The sequence below is a fragment of the Sesamum indicum genome, linkage group LG7 (assembly GCF_026168435.1).
Source record: "Sesamum indicum cultivar Baizhima isolate 11 linkage group LG7, ASM2616843v1, whole genome shotgun sequence".
In the NCBI taxonomy this organism is placed as follows: domain Eukaryota; kingdom Viridiplantae; phylum Streptophyta; class Magnoliopsida; order Lamiales; family Pedaliaceae; genus Sesamum; species Sesamum indicum.
Window position 1 is genome coordinate 9,292,648 of NC_142663.1, and position 16,872 is coordinate 9,309,519.

The 16,872-nt window shown below is 34.1% G+C and overlaps 2 protein-coding genes across 2 annotated transcripts; one reads left to right on the forward strand and one right to left on the reverse strand.

Annotated features, from left to right (window-relative positions):
- The first annotated feature begins 3,895 nt into the window (after positions 1 to 3,895).
- LOC105166504 (pathogen-related protein) lies at positions 3,896 to 5,440 on the forward strand. The gene is made up of 4 exons (XM_011085883.3): positions 3,896 to 4,090; positions 4,180 to 4,312; positions 4,610 to 4,911; positions 5,209 to 5,440. The coding sequence occupies exons 1-4, from the start codon at positions 3,953 to 3,955 to the stop codon at positions 5,338 to 5,340; spliced, it is 705 nt and encodes a 234-aa protein (XP_011084185.1). The 5' UTR covers positions 3,896 to 3,952; the 3' UTR covers positions 5,341 to 5,440.
- Positions 5,441 to 7,705: 2,265 nt separating this feature from the next.
- On the reverse strand, positions 7,706 to 9,412 carry LOC105166447 (Protein kinase superfamily protein). Its single transcript, XM_011085798.3, has one exon. The coding sequence runs from the start codon at positions 9,185 to 9,187 to the stop codon at positions 7,835 to 7,837; it is 1,353 nt and encodes a 450-aa protein (XP_011084100.2). The 5' UTR covers positions 9,188 to 9,412; the 3' UTR covers positions 7,706 to 7,834.
- Between the last annotated feature and the right edge of the window lie 7,460 nt (positions 9,413 to 16,872).

The window sequence follows — 16,872 nt, forward strand, 5'->3', positions numbered from 1 at the left end:
ATCTTCATCTTCAACTAGCTGACGTTGTGGAAGAATAGCAGCAGCAGCAGAAACACCTCCAAGCTCAGCAGAAAGATCAGTGGTGGCAGCAGTAGAAACACCTCCAAGCTCAACAACATCTTGCAGTAGAAAAGAGTACAAAAAGCTGGGACATGTATACCATACAAAATTAGCCAAAGAAGACGTTGCCCCGTATTTGACAAGGATATCAGCTACACCATTTGCCTCCCAGGCCAACAGCAAAAGGTGATGCGAGCTTCCGCAAGATTAGTCAATGTCTTCCAAGAATCCTATACCAGGATGAGTTTCTTCTGTGGAGGCCTCATCCTGCACATATACTTAATCTTAATGTCCAAGTATCCCACATAATCCATGGAGTTACATGGAAAAGCAAGGAGAAAATATCTTGCGCACAATCTTGGGAAAAATTTATCTTTCATCTCATAAAAACCGGATGAATTGCAGTTATAGAGCATTGCTTAAATAGTTACAGAAAGAAAGAAGAAGAAGAAAATAACTAACAAAACTAACTAGCAGCTGACTAACAATTCTAGGAGACGTCAACAACTTAAGTGAAAATGCGACAAGGTAGAAAATGTAAAGGCAAAAATTGGACTATAATTGAGAACAACTTGTTTCTTCTTCATCTTCAGAGTCTGCTGCAGCTTAATCTGCCAACATTCTTCATCCCCCCCTCAAGAAGGATTTGGGGAAGGGATATCAAACCCATCTTGGACAATAGACTCGAGAACTGAGAACCAGGAAGAGACTTTGTGAAGATGTCAGTGAGCTGGTTGGAGCTGGAAGTGTGAAGGGGAAGGATAAAACCAGTTTTGAATTTCTCATGAACTAGACAACAATCGATTTCAAGGCGCTTTGTGCCTTTGTGGAAGATAGGATTGATGAAAATATGAAGTGCAACTTGATTGTCGCAGTATAGTGAAATAGGAAGAGGAACAGGGACCTGTAAATCGTGCATCAAATATGAAATCCACTGTAGTTCACAGACAGTGGTGACCAAGCTTCTATATTCCACCTCTGCAGTTGAGCGAGCAATAATTGTTTATTTCTTGGTCTTCCAAGAGATCAAGGTTTTTCCCAAAAAGATGCAGTAGAGTGTGAGGAACGACGAGAATCAACACAACTAGGCCAATCCACGTCCCAATAAGCCGTAAGAGTCAGAGAATTGGACGTTGGGAAAAATAGACCACACTCTGGACATCCCTTCAAATATCGAGCCAAATGAAGTGCAACATTCTTATGAACAGAGCAAGGGGCATGGACAAATTGGCTGAGTTGTTGAGCCCCAAAGGCAATATCAGGACATGTGAAGGAGAGGTAGAGACGACGACCTAGTCTGTAAGGCTCTAGATCAGATAGAGCTGGAGTATAATGTGCGGACTGTTTTAGAAGATGTTGGTCGTGCTGAAAAAAGACCTGAATCAAGGATGATGTGTCTAATGAATTTGTGTTGGATGATACAAGTCCCTACAGTAGAACGAGCAATTTTCAGACCAAGAAAATACTTGGCATGGCCAAGGTCCTTAAGTGTAAGCATATCATGTAAAAATTGTTTGACTTCTGCAATCTTCTATTCTGAGGAACATGTGATCAAAGCATCATCCACATAAACTATTAAGGCAAGCATACTTGTGTTAGTTTGCTGTGTGAATAAGCAATGGTCTTGATGATTGGAGAAAACCAAAAGATAGTAACTTATTTGTGAATTCCAAATTCCATTGGCTAGAAGCTTGTTTCAAACTGTAGAGAGATCATTTCAGTTTGCAAACTTTATTAGGTTCAACATAATAGCCATCAAGAGCATGCACATATATATATATATATATACATATCTTTATCAAGAAAACATGGAGAAATGCATTATTAATACCAACTTGATGGATGGGCCAAGTTATAACTAGAATGCAACAGCTAAGAAAGTACATACGGTGAATGCAACAGTTATAACTATTCGTTGTCAAATCATACTCAATTTATTTTTCTTATTTCATATATAATAAATATATATTTAATAAATAATTTTTGCACATTAGTGTGGGGATAAAATTTTGTAAAGGATGTTCTTTTTGGACTATTTCATAACATATTTGATGAATTTAATTAAAATTTTTAAATTAAAAAGTGTTGTATAAATCGTAAGCTATTCCATACAATTATATGCCATTTAGAGTAAATTTGTTTTAATGGTTAAAAAAATAAGATATTTTAAATACAATAGTAATACGCGTAAAAGAATTGAATACATTTGAGTTGGATGGTAAATTACTATCAATCAAAGTATGTTCTTTACGAGTACAAGTTTAGTTCGAACGCATATATTGACAAATATTTAATCATCACAGACTCATGTTCCCGTCATCCCTTAATGTTATAAGTTTGCCACATATGAAGTACAATTTAAAGAAGCATAATTAATGCATTCAAGTATGCGCCTAAGAACCATCACGACGGTCCTATCGCGGTCCACATGGGTGGCGTGATCAAGCTGTACTATCCCCCTTACTAGTACTATGACGTCCATGGTCTGAATGAACTCCCAAATGAGGTGCTGATGACCTATTTCGCCCACCATCCACCACATGCATTGTCTGTCCCACTGCATCCCAGCTACCAACATGGGTATGCGACTGTACAGAAGGTCAGGGTATTGGAATCCGAGATGACAATGCGGGCTATGGAATCCAAAATGATAATGGGGGCACCTCGATCACCTCTTTGGTAACTACACACTGCGTTAATGCTGCCTTCGAAATTCATTTTATTCTTATTTAATTTTATTCCTATATACCAATCATAGTGGCAAACAAATATATCGACAATAATAATTTATTGACAAAACATTGTCATTATATATATATCACTAATTATCTTTAATGATAAACTTAGACATATTTCTTCTGTCACTAATTCTAAGTAACGACAATTTTCTCAAAATAATAGTCAATACTATTAAACTAATAAAATTTTATCAATAAATATGTATAACTATTGACAACCTTAAATTGTCACCTCATTTTTATTGTGGATAGTCTTCCCCTTTTTGGAGTGGGAGTTGCCAAGATGGATTTTGTAAATGTTCCGGAGGCTGCGGAATCATTCAACTCACCTGTTCAATAATTTCGAATTTTCCATTATATATGAGGGAAATATTATTTTTCCTGCTTTAGTTGACTATTATTAAGAAAAATAATATTTTTTTTATCCCATAACATATATCCTATTCATTTTCTATTATTAGTCGAGGAATTCTAATATTTTATCCTATAAACTTTTAAAAAGTCTCACTTTTAATCCTATGACAGCAGTCCATTAATTAATCGAAAGCCACGTACTTACCATCCAACCCAAAAAGTCAACAACTTGCATAGCAAGTGGGCTTTTTTGTCGGGATTAAACGTAATTTACTTTTTTGTGATATATATGTAAAATGAGTATATAAATCCTTATTAAAATAAAATTAGCAAATTAGTCCCTGTGTATAAAAAAATAAGCAAATTACCCCCAATCAATAGTTTAGATAGAGAGTTAATTTATTTTATTTTCGAAAACACAGGGGGTAATCTGTTATTTTATTTTTTATAGGGTTTTTTTTTCTCATTTCTCATATCACAGGGGAGTAAATTGCAATTTTTTTCCTTTTTCATCGTGTAGCTAATAGAAAATATGAACTATTTTTTTAAACTTGTGAGATCAAAAGTGAGAATCCCATAATTAATGAAATTAAAAGTGAGAATACCATAATTAATAAGACAAAAAAATATACGGACCCTAAATTATGGGAACGAAAAATCCAATTTCCCCACTATTATTATAATATGGACAAAATACAAGTTAGCTGGATGGATATTTTGGTTGTAGATGTATAAGAACCTTTGAATGAAAGCCTTTGCCTCAGCCATTCTGAGAACTATCGTCCTACTTAGCAGAAAACATGGCAACTCCCACTACTGTTAGTAAAGACAAATACAGATCCTACTTGAGTGAAGAGGAGCTCAAGAACACAAAATGGCGTGCTGGCCCTCCTAATTACGACCTCGTAAATAAGCTCTTTGAAGAAGGGCGAACCAAAGTATATATATATATGGAAACAGTTTTATTACATTCTCGTCATCATCTATTCTTAAAGTTTTCATCCTATTAGTGTTGGTTTTGTGGCAGATATGGGCTGCTGGATCACTGGAAGACCAAGTGCAGAATCTTGTCAAGACATGGGAAATGGAATCCATCCACAAGGCCAATCCAGATGACTACAAAACAGTTGATGCTAAGAAGTATGTTGTAGGCATCAATGGTAATACTAGAAGAAATTATTTAACATTTAATTGCCATGATTAAAAATAAATAGCCGTATTAAATTATCGTTGACTACGGCCACATAATGGTTGTTGGCCGTAGTTTTCATGGATGTGGCTTCGATTTTTGTTTAACCATGATTAATAATAAATATTTATCATGATTTAAGTTCATAGCCAGTAGTAAATTTTCTCTTTGGGTGTTTTTATGTTGTTCTCGAATTCTGTCGAGTTAGTTAAGAAAGTGAGAATGGTTGGACCATGAAGATGAATTACTTTGTATGTTAAAACTGCAGGCAAAAGGTACTTTACATTGGAGGAAGCGAGAAGGATAGGTGGAGGGTACAATGTTTTCTTACAGACATCTCTGCCACCAGCATTAAGGTCATATGATCCTGATCGAGAGACGTACGAATCGTCCCAAGCTGCTTTTAAAACAGTATTCCCTCGAGGATTCGCTCTTGAAGTTCTTCAAGTTTATTCGGGGCCTCCGGTGATTGCCTACAAGTTCAGGCACTGGGGTTACATGGAGGGCCCTTTCCAAGGACATGCTCCCACCGGGGAATTGGTTGAATTCTTCGGAACATCCATTATTCAGGTAGCCTTAGCCTTACTTCAATCTTGTAATGATGTCTTCTTGTCTTGCTCTTCAATTTTTGCCTTCTTTATGGATAAAATAGATTGATACCCTTGAGGTTAGGTTTAAATATACGAATACCCTTATTTTTTATAAAATTACAGATATATCATCTATGCATCTTAGCGGGTGTTTGTTTAAATTTTTGTCTCTGGAAAGACGGTGTACTTGTAATTACAACTACATTTTTTAAAAAAGACAAAGAGTGTTTATGATGGTGAATCTAAATATGGTTGGTTTGGTGTATTGTGTGAACAGATGGAGGATTCCAAGGTTGTGAAGGTTGAGTTCTTTTTTGACCGTGGAGAACTACTGGCACAGCTTATCAAGGGGGAAAAAATGGGTGAATGTGGAAGCAATGTGGCCTCAGCTTGCCCTTTCATGGCTTAACCATCATTATTTTTAGTTTTCTGTTGTTTTTACATGTACGTTTCCTTCTTCTTATGTAAGTTTGGAATAATTCTGAATGGGTAAAAAGCAATTTATTAAATGCGATTATTAGTAGTTGTTTCTATTTTTACATGTTGTTTTGTTGAATTTATCTTAACTATCTTCTCATCTCAATTATAAGCTTTTTTTTTAAATATATGGACATGCGTATCTTTAAACAATTAACTTAATAAAATAATATATGCTTTTGATAATGTATCACAATCAACCCCTAAGTTAATAACAAATACAATTATTAATTCTATTAATTCATATAAAAATGTATTAATTTGATCATTCCATTACCATTAAATAAGTTCGTCAGTGTATTCGCACGAAAATCTATATTATATATAAAAAGATGGTAAATTATTTTTTTAGTCTTATAAAATAAGAAAAGAATTTATTTTGGCATCACATGTATAGCAGGTGTCTCTTTTAGTACCATAAAACTAATAATCACGTATTTTTTTTTCAAAAAATTACGTGTGTTGTGGTATTCGGACTAAAAAAGGCCAAAAATAACATTTTTGGACTGAATGGGATTTTGAGTTTTATAGGACTAAAAGCGTCACATGCATAATTGTACCCTTATCTTATGAGACTAAAAATATTTTGCACATAAAAATATGAATCTATAAGCATTTATTTCTTATTGTGAAAGGACAAATATACCTCAATTAAATATTATTAATTATATTGTGGGATATTAAAATTCTAATGTTTTAGAACCTTAAATATTCTAATAAGCTTCACATAAAATTAAGATTAAGAAAACTGAAAGTCAACGACGGAAAATTCTTATTCGGATCAGGTCTGATCGAAACAAATCAATTACAGAATAAGTGTATTATACTTGCTATATAATTGATCACTTTAAGCCGTCCGAACTTGAAGGATATTTGACATCCTAAAATATAGAATCCTGAACCTGCATAAAATTAATTAGGCCAAAACTAGATACATAATACAATTTCAGGGAAGAAAATATACAGAAACATGTGGCTAGCAAAATACAAAATTTAATATTACACAATTATCATTTAAAAAGTTAAAAAAAAGAAATTCAAAGGAGAAGAAAACTCAATTTATTGATTTTTCCGACGCAATCGTAATTTAATTCAAATAAATTAATTATGGGTTTAGCTTGAAGTACATTAATATAATTTATAAATGTTATATTAGAAAAGTTAGAAATTAAATATAGTATGTAACCCACTCAAATAAAATTTCCGTCAATTATTTATTTCAGTATAACCTTCTCACATTTTGTTGCATTACAACGGCTAATGATGTATTACTTTTAGTGAAAATTGTTGGATTGCTTATATAGCTTGATTTGCAGATACTAGTTGGAATCGATGATTCGAATGTAGTGGCAGAAATTTTTTGACACACTAGATTATCGCCTCCAACTATGTTTGTCATCTACTTTTGTAAGGGAGTAATACTCCTTACTTATGCTTTTGTGATTTATTGTAAGGGAGTAGTACTCCTTATTTATACTTTTGGGATTTATTGTAAGGGAGTAGTACTTCTCGTTTATGCTTTTGGTGGTTATCTGTAAGGGAGTAGTACTCCCGATTTTACAATTTTTTTAGAAATGATAGGGAGTTAGCACTCTCCGTTGTAAATTTGCTCGTCTTTTAATCTTAATAAAGAAGGGTCGGGGACTCCAAAAAGCTCCCCCACCTTCGAGTAGTTAAAATTAAAAAAAAAAGAAAAAAGTTTCATTAGATGATTATTCCTCTCCGATGTTAACTTACGATTTTTGAACTTAAGTAATTTAAAAAAAAATCAGAATGAAATGCATGATGAACCTTCAAATTAGTTTAGAAATTAATATTTTATTATAGAAAAAATAGGACCACAACCAATAAATTCTAATAGGGGGTGGTTGTTCTATTTTAATTTATTTATTTTAATAGTAGATATTGATTAATTCAATTTTTTTATTGATGATCAGTAGATGAATTATCATAATTTTCAATTACTTAGTTTACGATGTAATTATGATTAATTTATTAAAAAAGATAATAATCGTACTTAATAACTCAGATAAAGAAAAGTGTATGTTGATCGGTCAAAATTTGTTATTTTAAATCATGTTGCATCTTCTATTCAATTTAACATATACACAATACATGTAAAAAATCGTTTCTTAGAAAAACTTAACAACTTAATCTTTACATACGTGGCATATATATTAAAAAAAATTATGTCCGTGTTAGATTTGATCGAACTAAACCAATCACAAAATATATCACACTTGTTGTATTGTAATTGGTCGCTTTCCCTAAATTGTATATCAATCACACGACAAGTGTATTGCAATTGTCATATAATTGATTGATTAAAATTTTGTTATATAAAATAAAAGATGCAAGATGATTTAGAATAAAAAATCAAATGGCATGTGGTGTGATGAGAAAATAAGCAAAATTTGCAGGTATAGCTATCGGCCCAAGAGCGATGAAAACGTAAAGGAGCAAGTGGACGTGGAGGGACTCTCACGATTCAATTGAGCGAGTGTGGGCTTGCGGCAATTGGTTGGGTTCCCATTTTGGTCGTCTTCGATGGATAGCAGATCGACCACAAGCATTTGGGTGTTGGGCGGATCTTCAACCGGAACACGCCCTTCCAGCATTTCGACCACCTGAGCCATGCTCGGCCGAAGCTTGGCCTTCTCTTGTATGCACCACAACGCTATCCCAATCATTCTCTTCAACTCTCCCTGGTGGACGCCCCCACCTACCAGCAGCCTCTCATCCACAATTTCCAGTGGTTTCCCATCTCTCAATTTCTCAATCACAGTTCTTGGAAAGAACTCGAACTTCTTCTTGGACGAGCCGTCCCCCTCTTCCAACACACTTATACTCCGTCGTCCGCCGATAATCTCCAGCAACACCATTCCGTAGCTATACACATCGCACTTCTCAGACACCCCGTTCTCCAATAGCCACTCGGGAGCCAAGTAGCCTCTGGTTCCCCGGATAGTGGTCACCACTCTGCTCTCTTCTCTTCCTTTGAGCTTGGATAGCCCGAAATCTGAGACAAGTGCCCGGAAATTCTCGTCGATCAGAATGTTCTCTGGCTTCACATCCAGGTGTAATATACACGAGCGGCAATCGTGGTGCAGATAGGAGAGCGCTTTGGCTACATCAAGAGCAACTCTGCATCTCAATTCCCACGACAAGATACCGCCCCTCTGCCGACCGCCACTTCTTGCTCTCGTCCTGGGAAAAATCCAGTTGTCCAATGACCCGTTGTGGATGAACTCGTAGACGAGAAACCGAGGCCCCGTGGATGAAATGCAATACCCCAGAAGCCTCACAAGATTTACATGTTGCACACTGGCGATTGCTGCAACTTCAGACTTGAATGCCTTGTCGCCGCGCTCTTCTCCATCGATCCGTTTCACAGCCACCGTCGTGCCGTCGCTGAGTATTCCTTTGAAGACGGAACCAGAAGCCCCCCTGCCTACAAGAGACCGAAACCCGTCGGTGGCTTCTTCCAGCTCCCTGTGCCGGAACTTCGTGGGCACTCCAGCGACTTTCCGGAGAAAACTGTACTCAATCCGAAGCTCACGGCCCTGGGAATCAAGCTGCCTCTCCAGCTGCTTCCGTCGGGTGGCGAAACGAGCACGGATTATCAGGATCATCAGAACTGCGAAGATTGCTGCAACATTAGCTCCGCATATGAGGAAAAAGGTCTTGGACAGATGGAGAGAGAGACGAGCAATGATGATGAAGCTGATGAGCAGTAGAACTATGAAAAGGGCAACCAGATTTGCTCTTCTGTCCTCCATATCAATACTGCACTGCGGCAAAGGGAGATCATGAGCTCTCCATTCCTTGCTTCTCGTTGACTTCCCAAGCCTGATATAAACTCCATCTTCTCTTCTACATTTGGTTGATTGCAACGCTATAATCTGAATTATAAAATTATGTGACGACTTTTCCTTTGTTTACCTGTTCTTCACATTCTTTTGGTTTTTTCTATTGCGGCGGGCGTTCACCTATTCACTCACTTCCACAACACGAGATTTGGACAGCAAATCAGTACATATGTACTATAAAAAAGTTAAAAAGAGTTCAAAAGACTTAGGTTTTTTAACAATACTTCTTGGAGAAAGAGTTAAAAATAATTGTGTTTTTTTAACAATAGTTCTTGAAAATTAATATGGGACTTCATTACTTCAGCCACCCCTCCTCAGATTTATAAAATTATAAATATTATTTCATTGTTTGGATATTATAAATACTCTCATCAAATAAAAAATAATTATGTAACTCTTAAACGATAAAGTGAAAATTGTTATTTTATCCTTACTGATTTTTTTAACAAATATTAAAAGAATTAGGATGGATAATAAATATTCTATAGGGAATATTAGTTCATAAAAATATTTTAAAAAATTTTAAAAAACATATAAGATTTTAGTTTATAATACAAAAGGGCATTTTGATCAATTCAACACAAAAATTGGATGGAAACCTGATGGAGCTAACAGAATGGGCTCAATGTTAGACAGACGTTAAAATTAGGAGGTTTTATAATTTTTCAAATAATAAAAAGACATTCATAATTATGCCAAATATCGAGAAAATGAGTGTAATTTACCCATAAATTATTGACCCAACGACAAGCGAGTTGGATTCTAAAGGGTTTCTCATCAATGAGCCGTGTTTGAAATTTAAGAACCACCACATTTTTCTTTATAGAAGGGTTTAATTATTTCGTTAAAAGTTCAACTTACTGAAAAAAGATTTAATTTTTCGTATGACGACAAATACGATTATTTTGAGGATGTTAGAGTATTACAAATTTAGAAGCAAAGAATATAATCAAATCCACATCCCTTCTCTTGGGATTAGAACGTGTAACTGGAATAGAAAAAGACTTCCAACTCTTGATTCTTACGATGAGCAAATTTTATTTTCATGGACCAACTTGTGAATGGTTCTTTCAGTTTCTTTTTTTATTATAAATAAATATTGCATTAATAGTGCATGAAACTCCGTGGTCCATATTTTCAAAACGACTTCATAAATGAGGCTATTAATTTGATCAATCAAACAGATCGAAAGAGCTGTCATTGATCTATTCTTGTCAATTTTTACATGGGTAGATAGATCAATATTTTTTGGATTATCTTAAGTTGTAGTTGCAAAAAATTAAATGCTTACTAGACAAAGTCATACTTTCTCAGAACAAGAAATAAATGAGTTTATGGAGATCAATGTCAATATAAATTTTATTTGTGGTTAAATATCATGGTTAAAGGCAAACTATTATAATTGATATTAATTAATTTTTGTTGCGGAACGGCTGTTAAAATTGTTTCTGCAAGTGGGGTAAAAATATTTGCTATAGTTAAATTATTATGGCAAATATTTTAGTCATATATAAAATTATAGCGCATATTAATTAGGGCAAAAGACAATTTTCGTCCCACAGCTATAGGCCATTTTCGTTTTAGTCGTGTAAGTATCTAGTGTTTCAATTTGGTCCCGTAAAATTGAAAAATTCGCAATTTCAGTCCAAATTTCGCCGGAAAATTTTGTGGGTCGCCGGAAAAAGTCACATGCGATGCATGTGACTTTTAAAATTGGGGGCTCGATCCTGATTGGCTGGAGAAGCTGATGTGGCGCATATGTGGAAATTAAAAAAAAAAAGAAAGAAAACGACTCACGTGGATTAAAAATCGCCTGCCAGTCGCGGCTACCTTCTCTCTTCAATTCCGCCGCCGTTACTTGAAATTTCTGGCCACCACATATACCATTCGATTCCCCATAGCAAGGAGAACAAAACCCTTCAACCAATTTTGAGATCCCACCACGACAACGATTGGGCTTTGAAATTGACCGCCGCGGACAATTCCCGTCGATTCGCCGGCGACAGGACGACCCACGATCGCGGATTGGTACCATTGGATTCGTCTCCTCACTGCGGTTTTAATGAGACTAGTCTCATACATTTTCATCAACTAGGTGCAAAGATCCATCATTTTGAAGATCTCGGTCGTCGTCCGCCGCGACTGCACCTTCCGCCGGCGTATTCTCCTTCGTTCCAACGAACCACCTGCTCGGAAGACCATCGTTGAACGCCTCTCGTTCTGGCGAATCTTTTGAGACCAACCCATCGATTTTGGTCACCTCTATGCAAAGATTTGACGAAAGCCATCCTCCGCCTTTGCCGACGGTCGCGAGCTCGATTTTCGTCATTTTTTTTTTTAATTTCCACGTATGCGCCACATATGCGCTACATCAACTTCTCCAGCCAATCAGGATTGAGCCCCCAATTTACAAAGTCACATGTATCGCATGTGACTTTTTCCGGCGACCCACAAAATTTTTCGGCGAAATTTGGACTGAAATTGCGCATTTTTCAGTTTTACGGGACCAAATTGAAACCCTAGATACTTACGGAACTAAAATGAAAATGGCCTATAGTTGTGGGACGAAAATTGTCTTTTGCCCTATTAATTAACATGGTCAAAATTTAAGTTGTCGGTTTTATCTGAATATTGATTTACTATGATTTTTTAGTCGTAGTGATTTATAGCGCAGTGATAATCAATTTTTTGGCTAGTTGAGATTTCAATTGAATCGTTCTCCTCTAAATCTTTTAATTTATTAGAGTTGTTGGCACATTTTAAACTTTTAACATATACAATTAAAAGTATATACAAATTTTTGTGTATAAAATCAAGCATATATCTTTTTAATATATCTATTGGATTATGATAAGTGAACAGGAACAACTGAGACTAATATGAAACAATGTAATTGAAAAGAAGAAAAGACAAACTCTATTGTGGGAATCATTCAAAATAAACTACCCTTTATTTGTTTTTTCAATATCGAGTTCTTAGAAAAATGGAGACAACTTATCCAATTATTTTTTACTTAATTGGTGGTATTACTTTTTGCTTTTTGTTTTTTGTTTTTTTGTTTTTAACTAACAACAAAAAAGTATTTATATATAATATATAAGGGATAATTACACGCCCCTTTCTTGAGGTTTGATATAATTATATGTAAGTCTTCTAAGGTTTGAAAAATTACATCTAGCACTCATGAGTTTGCTTCCGTTTAACAAATAACCTCCTATAATAGTTAAAAGTCACCGAATTTTCTAATATTAACAAAAGAATTAGAAAAAAATCAATATTTACCTTCGATTGACGTATACAGGTCAAATAAATATTTTTAATAAGCAAATTACCCTCATAGGTCTTCACGCGTTAATGAATGTGAGGAGGTACATTAAAGTTATAAGGGCAGTTTAGTCGGACCTAAATTATTTGACTTGTAATAAGTCAGTAATAAGGTAAATATCAATCATCATTCAATTTTTTTTGTTAATATTAGCAAATTTCGTGAATCTTTACTAGTGGAGAGACTTATTTAATAGACGAAAGTAAACCTCAAGGATGTTAGGTGTAATTTATTAAACTACAAAAAAATTATATGTAATTATACTAAATTTAAAAAAAGAAGAGTAATTATTCCTATATATAATTTTAACCAAGTCTAGTAGTATTACTAAAAATATCATCCCTTACTAAGGGAAACAAAAAAGGTTTGGCAACCATCAAAATTTGCTGACAAAACATTAAATGCCAAAAGATCTGATGGCTTGTTATCTTTTCTATACCAATGCTCCAAAATGGTTGAAGGTTTCTCATTTTCTCAAGCTCTTGATTGGTGGAGCTATAACAAAGGGAATATAGTATTTTTGGTCATATAAATTATATTTATTTTATTTTTTATTTTATTTATTATGGGGTTAGTATTTTTAACCTTATGACTTACAAAAATTAACATTTTTAGTTCTCTTTCACCTTTTGGTTAGTTTTTCAACGGGACGTGGCCCTCAAAAAATTTTTTGCTGGAGGACAAATTGACGCCTTTTCTAGCTATGTAATATTTTTTGGGAGAAAAATAACTATCATTGAGAGCAAAACACAAAAATTTAAGAAAACTAGGGCAAGAAAGGGGGATTTCTCTCCTCTCCAAAAATTCATTCTCATATTGTTGTAAGTTGAAGGGAAATAGAAGTTAAATAAAGAATCATGTTATACACAAGTGAATTAAGTGAGCCAAGTGGGAGGGGGTGGAGATTGCCATTCAACGTGGAGTCTCACAGACTCATCTCTTCAAAAAATCCTTGTTGTTTTCTTCGATTTCTTTGCAAGAATCTAGCTTTTGTTCATTTTGTTTAATTCTTGTATCGATTTTATCTAATCGTAGTTAAATATAATCATTTATAGGGATGGCAATCGGACTAGATCTTTCGGGGCCCCGCACCAGACGGGGCAGGTTCGGTACTCATATCATCGGGTTCGAGTCCTAAAATATTGTGGACCTTGCCAAGTACAGGGCGGGTTACGAATTTTATACCGGACCTATCTCGAACTCAGCCTGGTCTATCTTTTTATATTTTTTTTCTTTATTCGTATATAATACATTATTAATAAAAAAATTTATAGTATTATAGGTAAATCTATAGATAATTTTACACACATCCAACTCTATACATGAAACTCAAAAAAAAAAAAGTTGAATGTATTATTTTTATTATATAATTTATTTTAGATAAAACAATGCTTTGTTAAATTAACAATGATATTTAGTATCACTCTATAAAAAATTAGTTGAATATGTTATATGTATTACATAATTCATTTTAGATAAAAAAAAACTATATTAAATTATTAAATTTAAATTTACATTACTTAATTTAAAAAATAAAAATTTTAAATTGGGCAGGACGGGTTTGGTGGAGTAGGACAATTCAGACAGGGTGGCGGGGTAGGTCTCGAGTCCAGGCAAACTCGATCCAGACCCACTCCATTGTCATCACTAATAATTTACCATGATTTTTACTTATAATCACTAATATTGTAGCCAATAATATTTTTTGTTAATACTTTCGTTTTCATTACATATTCATAATTCAGTAGGGAACTCGTAAAAGGAAGACAACCTTGTAGCTCAATAGATCATCCTCTTCGATCTCAGTATTCTACACATCATTAAACAAAAAAGTTAAAAAAAAAATAAATAAGTTAAGGTCAAAATTTGTGAGCAAGCAACGGGAGATAATTAGCATTTAATATAAAACAATGAGATAAACATAAACGACATCCAAATCTTAAAACGGATGAAGAGAAATTGTGCAGAAATTACCTCCTTATTTGTTTAGCAAAAACAGCAACTCACCTTCCTTCCTCTACTTCAAAATCACCTGTGAAGTTGACCGAAATAGTGCCTAAAATTAAATGAGTTGATTGGCTGCAAGAAAATAATTTAATTGCTAGGGAAAAAAATCCAGAAATTCCCCATGTGATAATAGGAATGTTCAAAAACCCCTATAAAAATTAAAGTATCAAATATCCCCTATGATATAAAATAAAGTTTAAAAAACTCCCTCCGTACAAAATTTGAGCAACACGGGCTTTGACTGCGATTTTTCTATGAAAGTACCTCCTTTTTTTTTTACATTTGTACCCCTAACGTGGGGGTAGGTTTGAACCTTTGATAAGGGCAAGAAGGGGAAGAGGATGAGCGGGGAAGAAGATGGGGTGGGGGTGGGGGATTATAATTGTTATTTTTTAAATTTTTTATAAATTATAATTATATATTATAAATATATTTTAATAGTTATAAATTATATATATTAATAAGCCTAGTTTGACCAATTGACTAAAAGGGATATTTTAGTTATTATTTTTAAAAAAATAAACTCAAATTGATCAGGGACGGTGTGATTATTTATTTGTAACATATGGATTATTTTTTATATTAAAAATTTCATAGGAAATTTTTTTATATTACAGGAGGTCATGATGGATTTAACCCGAAAAAAAAATCTTGTTGAAAGTAAATTTTTATTGCTAATGAATTCAACGACGAATTGATTAAAATATATATTAAATAATATGAATTAATAATAAAATTTTTACTTGTTAATAGAAGAAAAAAGTCGAGCTAATATCCGGATTGAAGAAAAAAGTCGAGCGAATATCCGGACAAAACGGACTTTTCAAGTCCTTGTCCAGATCCCGACATTGGGCGATAGCTAAGGCGCTACAGTGATTAGTAGCGGGTTGTAACCAAAACCAAGCCCCATCCTCGTATGTAAACAAGCCACTGACGTTAATAATATTCTTATTCAGCCTAATAGGCCCAAGTAAATGGGCCTAAAATGGTGCAAAAGTTAGTATTTATTACCATATTAATTTATGCTTATCGTGTAACATTTCTAGAGAAACTACGTATACACATCAAGGTGCACAGTGAATCGGGCCATTTTAAAATTGATATGGACCAGCTCGAACAAGTCAATTCCAGCATCAGTCCACTACTGTTCATGGCCGGTCTTGGGGCAATCTTGGACCTTTGAGTGGGACTCAATTTGGTCCATTTTTGAATTCGGGCTCAACCTATAGACCGGCCCGATTCAGGCCCGCATCATGCATGTGCTTTTTTTTTTTAATGATATTAAAGTCTTCCTATAAATAATTATGTAAATTTATAATTATCTTATAAAATAAATAAATAATAAATTAAATCATACAAAAAATTATATATAACGAACATAAAAGAAAAAAGGCGCAATAGGCCCTCCCCAGGCCCAGGTAGCCCTGAGTCATTGGACTAGGCTGGTCCCAAATATTGATTCCTATGACTAACTCTCAAACCAGCTCAATTTTTTATTGATTCAATCCGGTCCTAAATTGAGTTAACCCCACTCGACTTACTGTGCATCTTGACATAAACAGATATACAGATATAAACATATATGCGTTTAGTAATACTAGGGAACAACACCACCTATGCGCGAAAAATGCCCAAGAAATTATGCATTTAAACAGAGCGACAATGTGGCATTTTTTAAGTTTAAAATTATTGATATATTTAAAAAACTTACAACACCCCTGACATAATTACTCGCACTTATATAATTCCAAATATAATATAATATATGAATTAAATCATACATAAAAACTATAATATAAATATATAATATATTATGACGAATTACCTTATTTCATTTTACATATGAACTCTATTGATGGATATTGAGTAAAAACTCGTGATCCAGACACATTTCATCCATCATAACTTACAATACTTCTTTCTTCAATTGGTCCAGATTAAAAGTTTCTTTTTGATAAATATAAATTTCATTAAATAAATGGTAGTACATCGGCACAATACAACATGAAAGGCTAGGCAATCACCTCGACAAGCCAAGGGATTCACCATAAACGAAAAAGTGCACAAGTATTAATAAAAGAAGGTAAATCAACACTAATTATCCGTTGTCAGACATCTTCAATATCTGACGGGTGTTGATAATACCTCAAGCAATTAATTTGGACATAATTTTCTTGCTAAGATAAGTCCAGTAATTAAATGTTTATTCAAAAATATGTAGGCTCCTTCCCTTAATGCTTTGGCGGAAATGGCTCTTATGCCC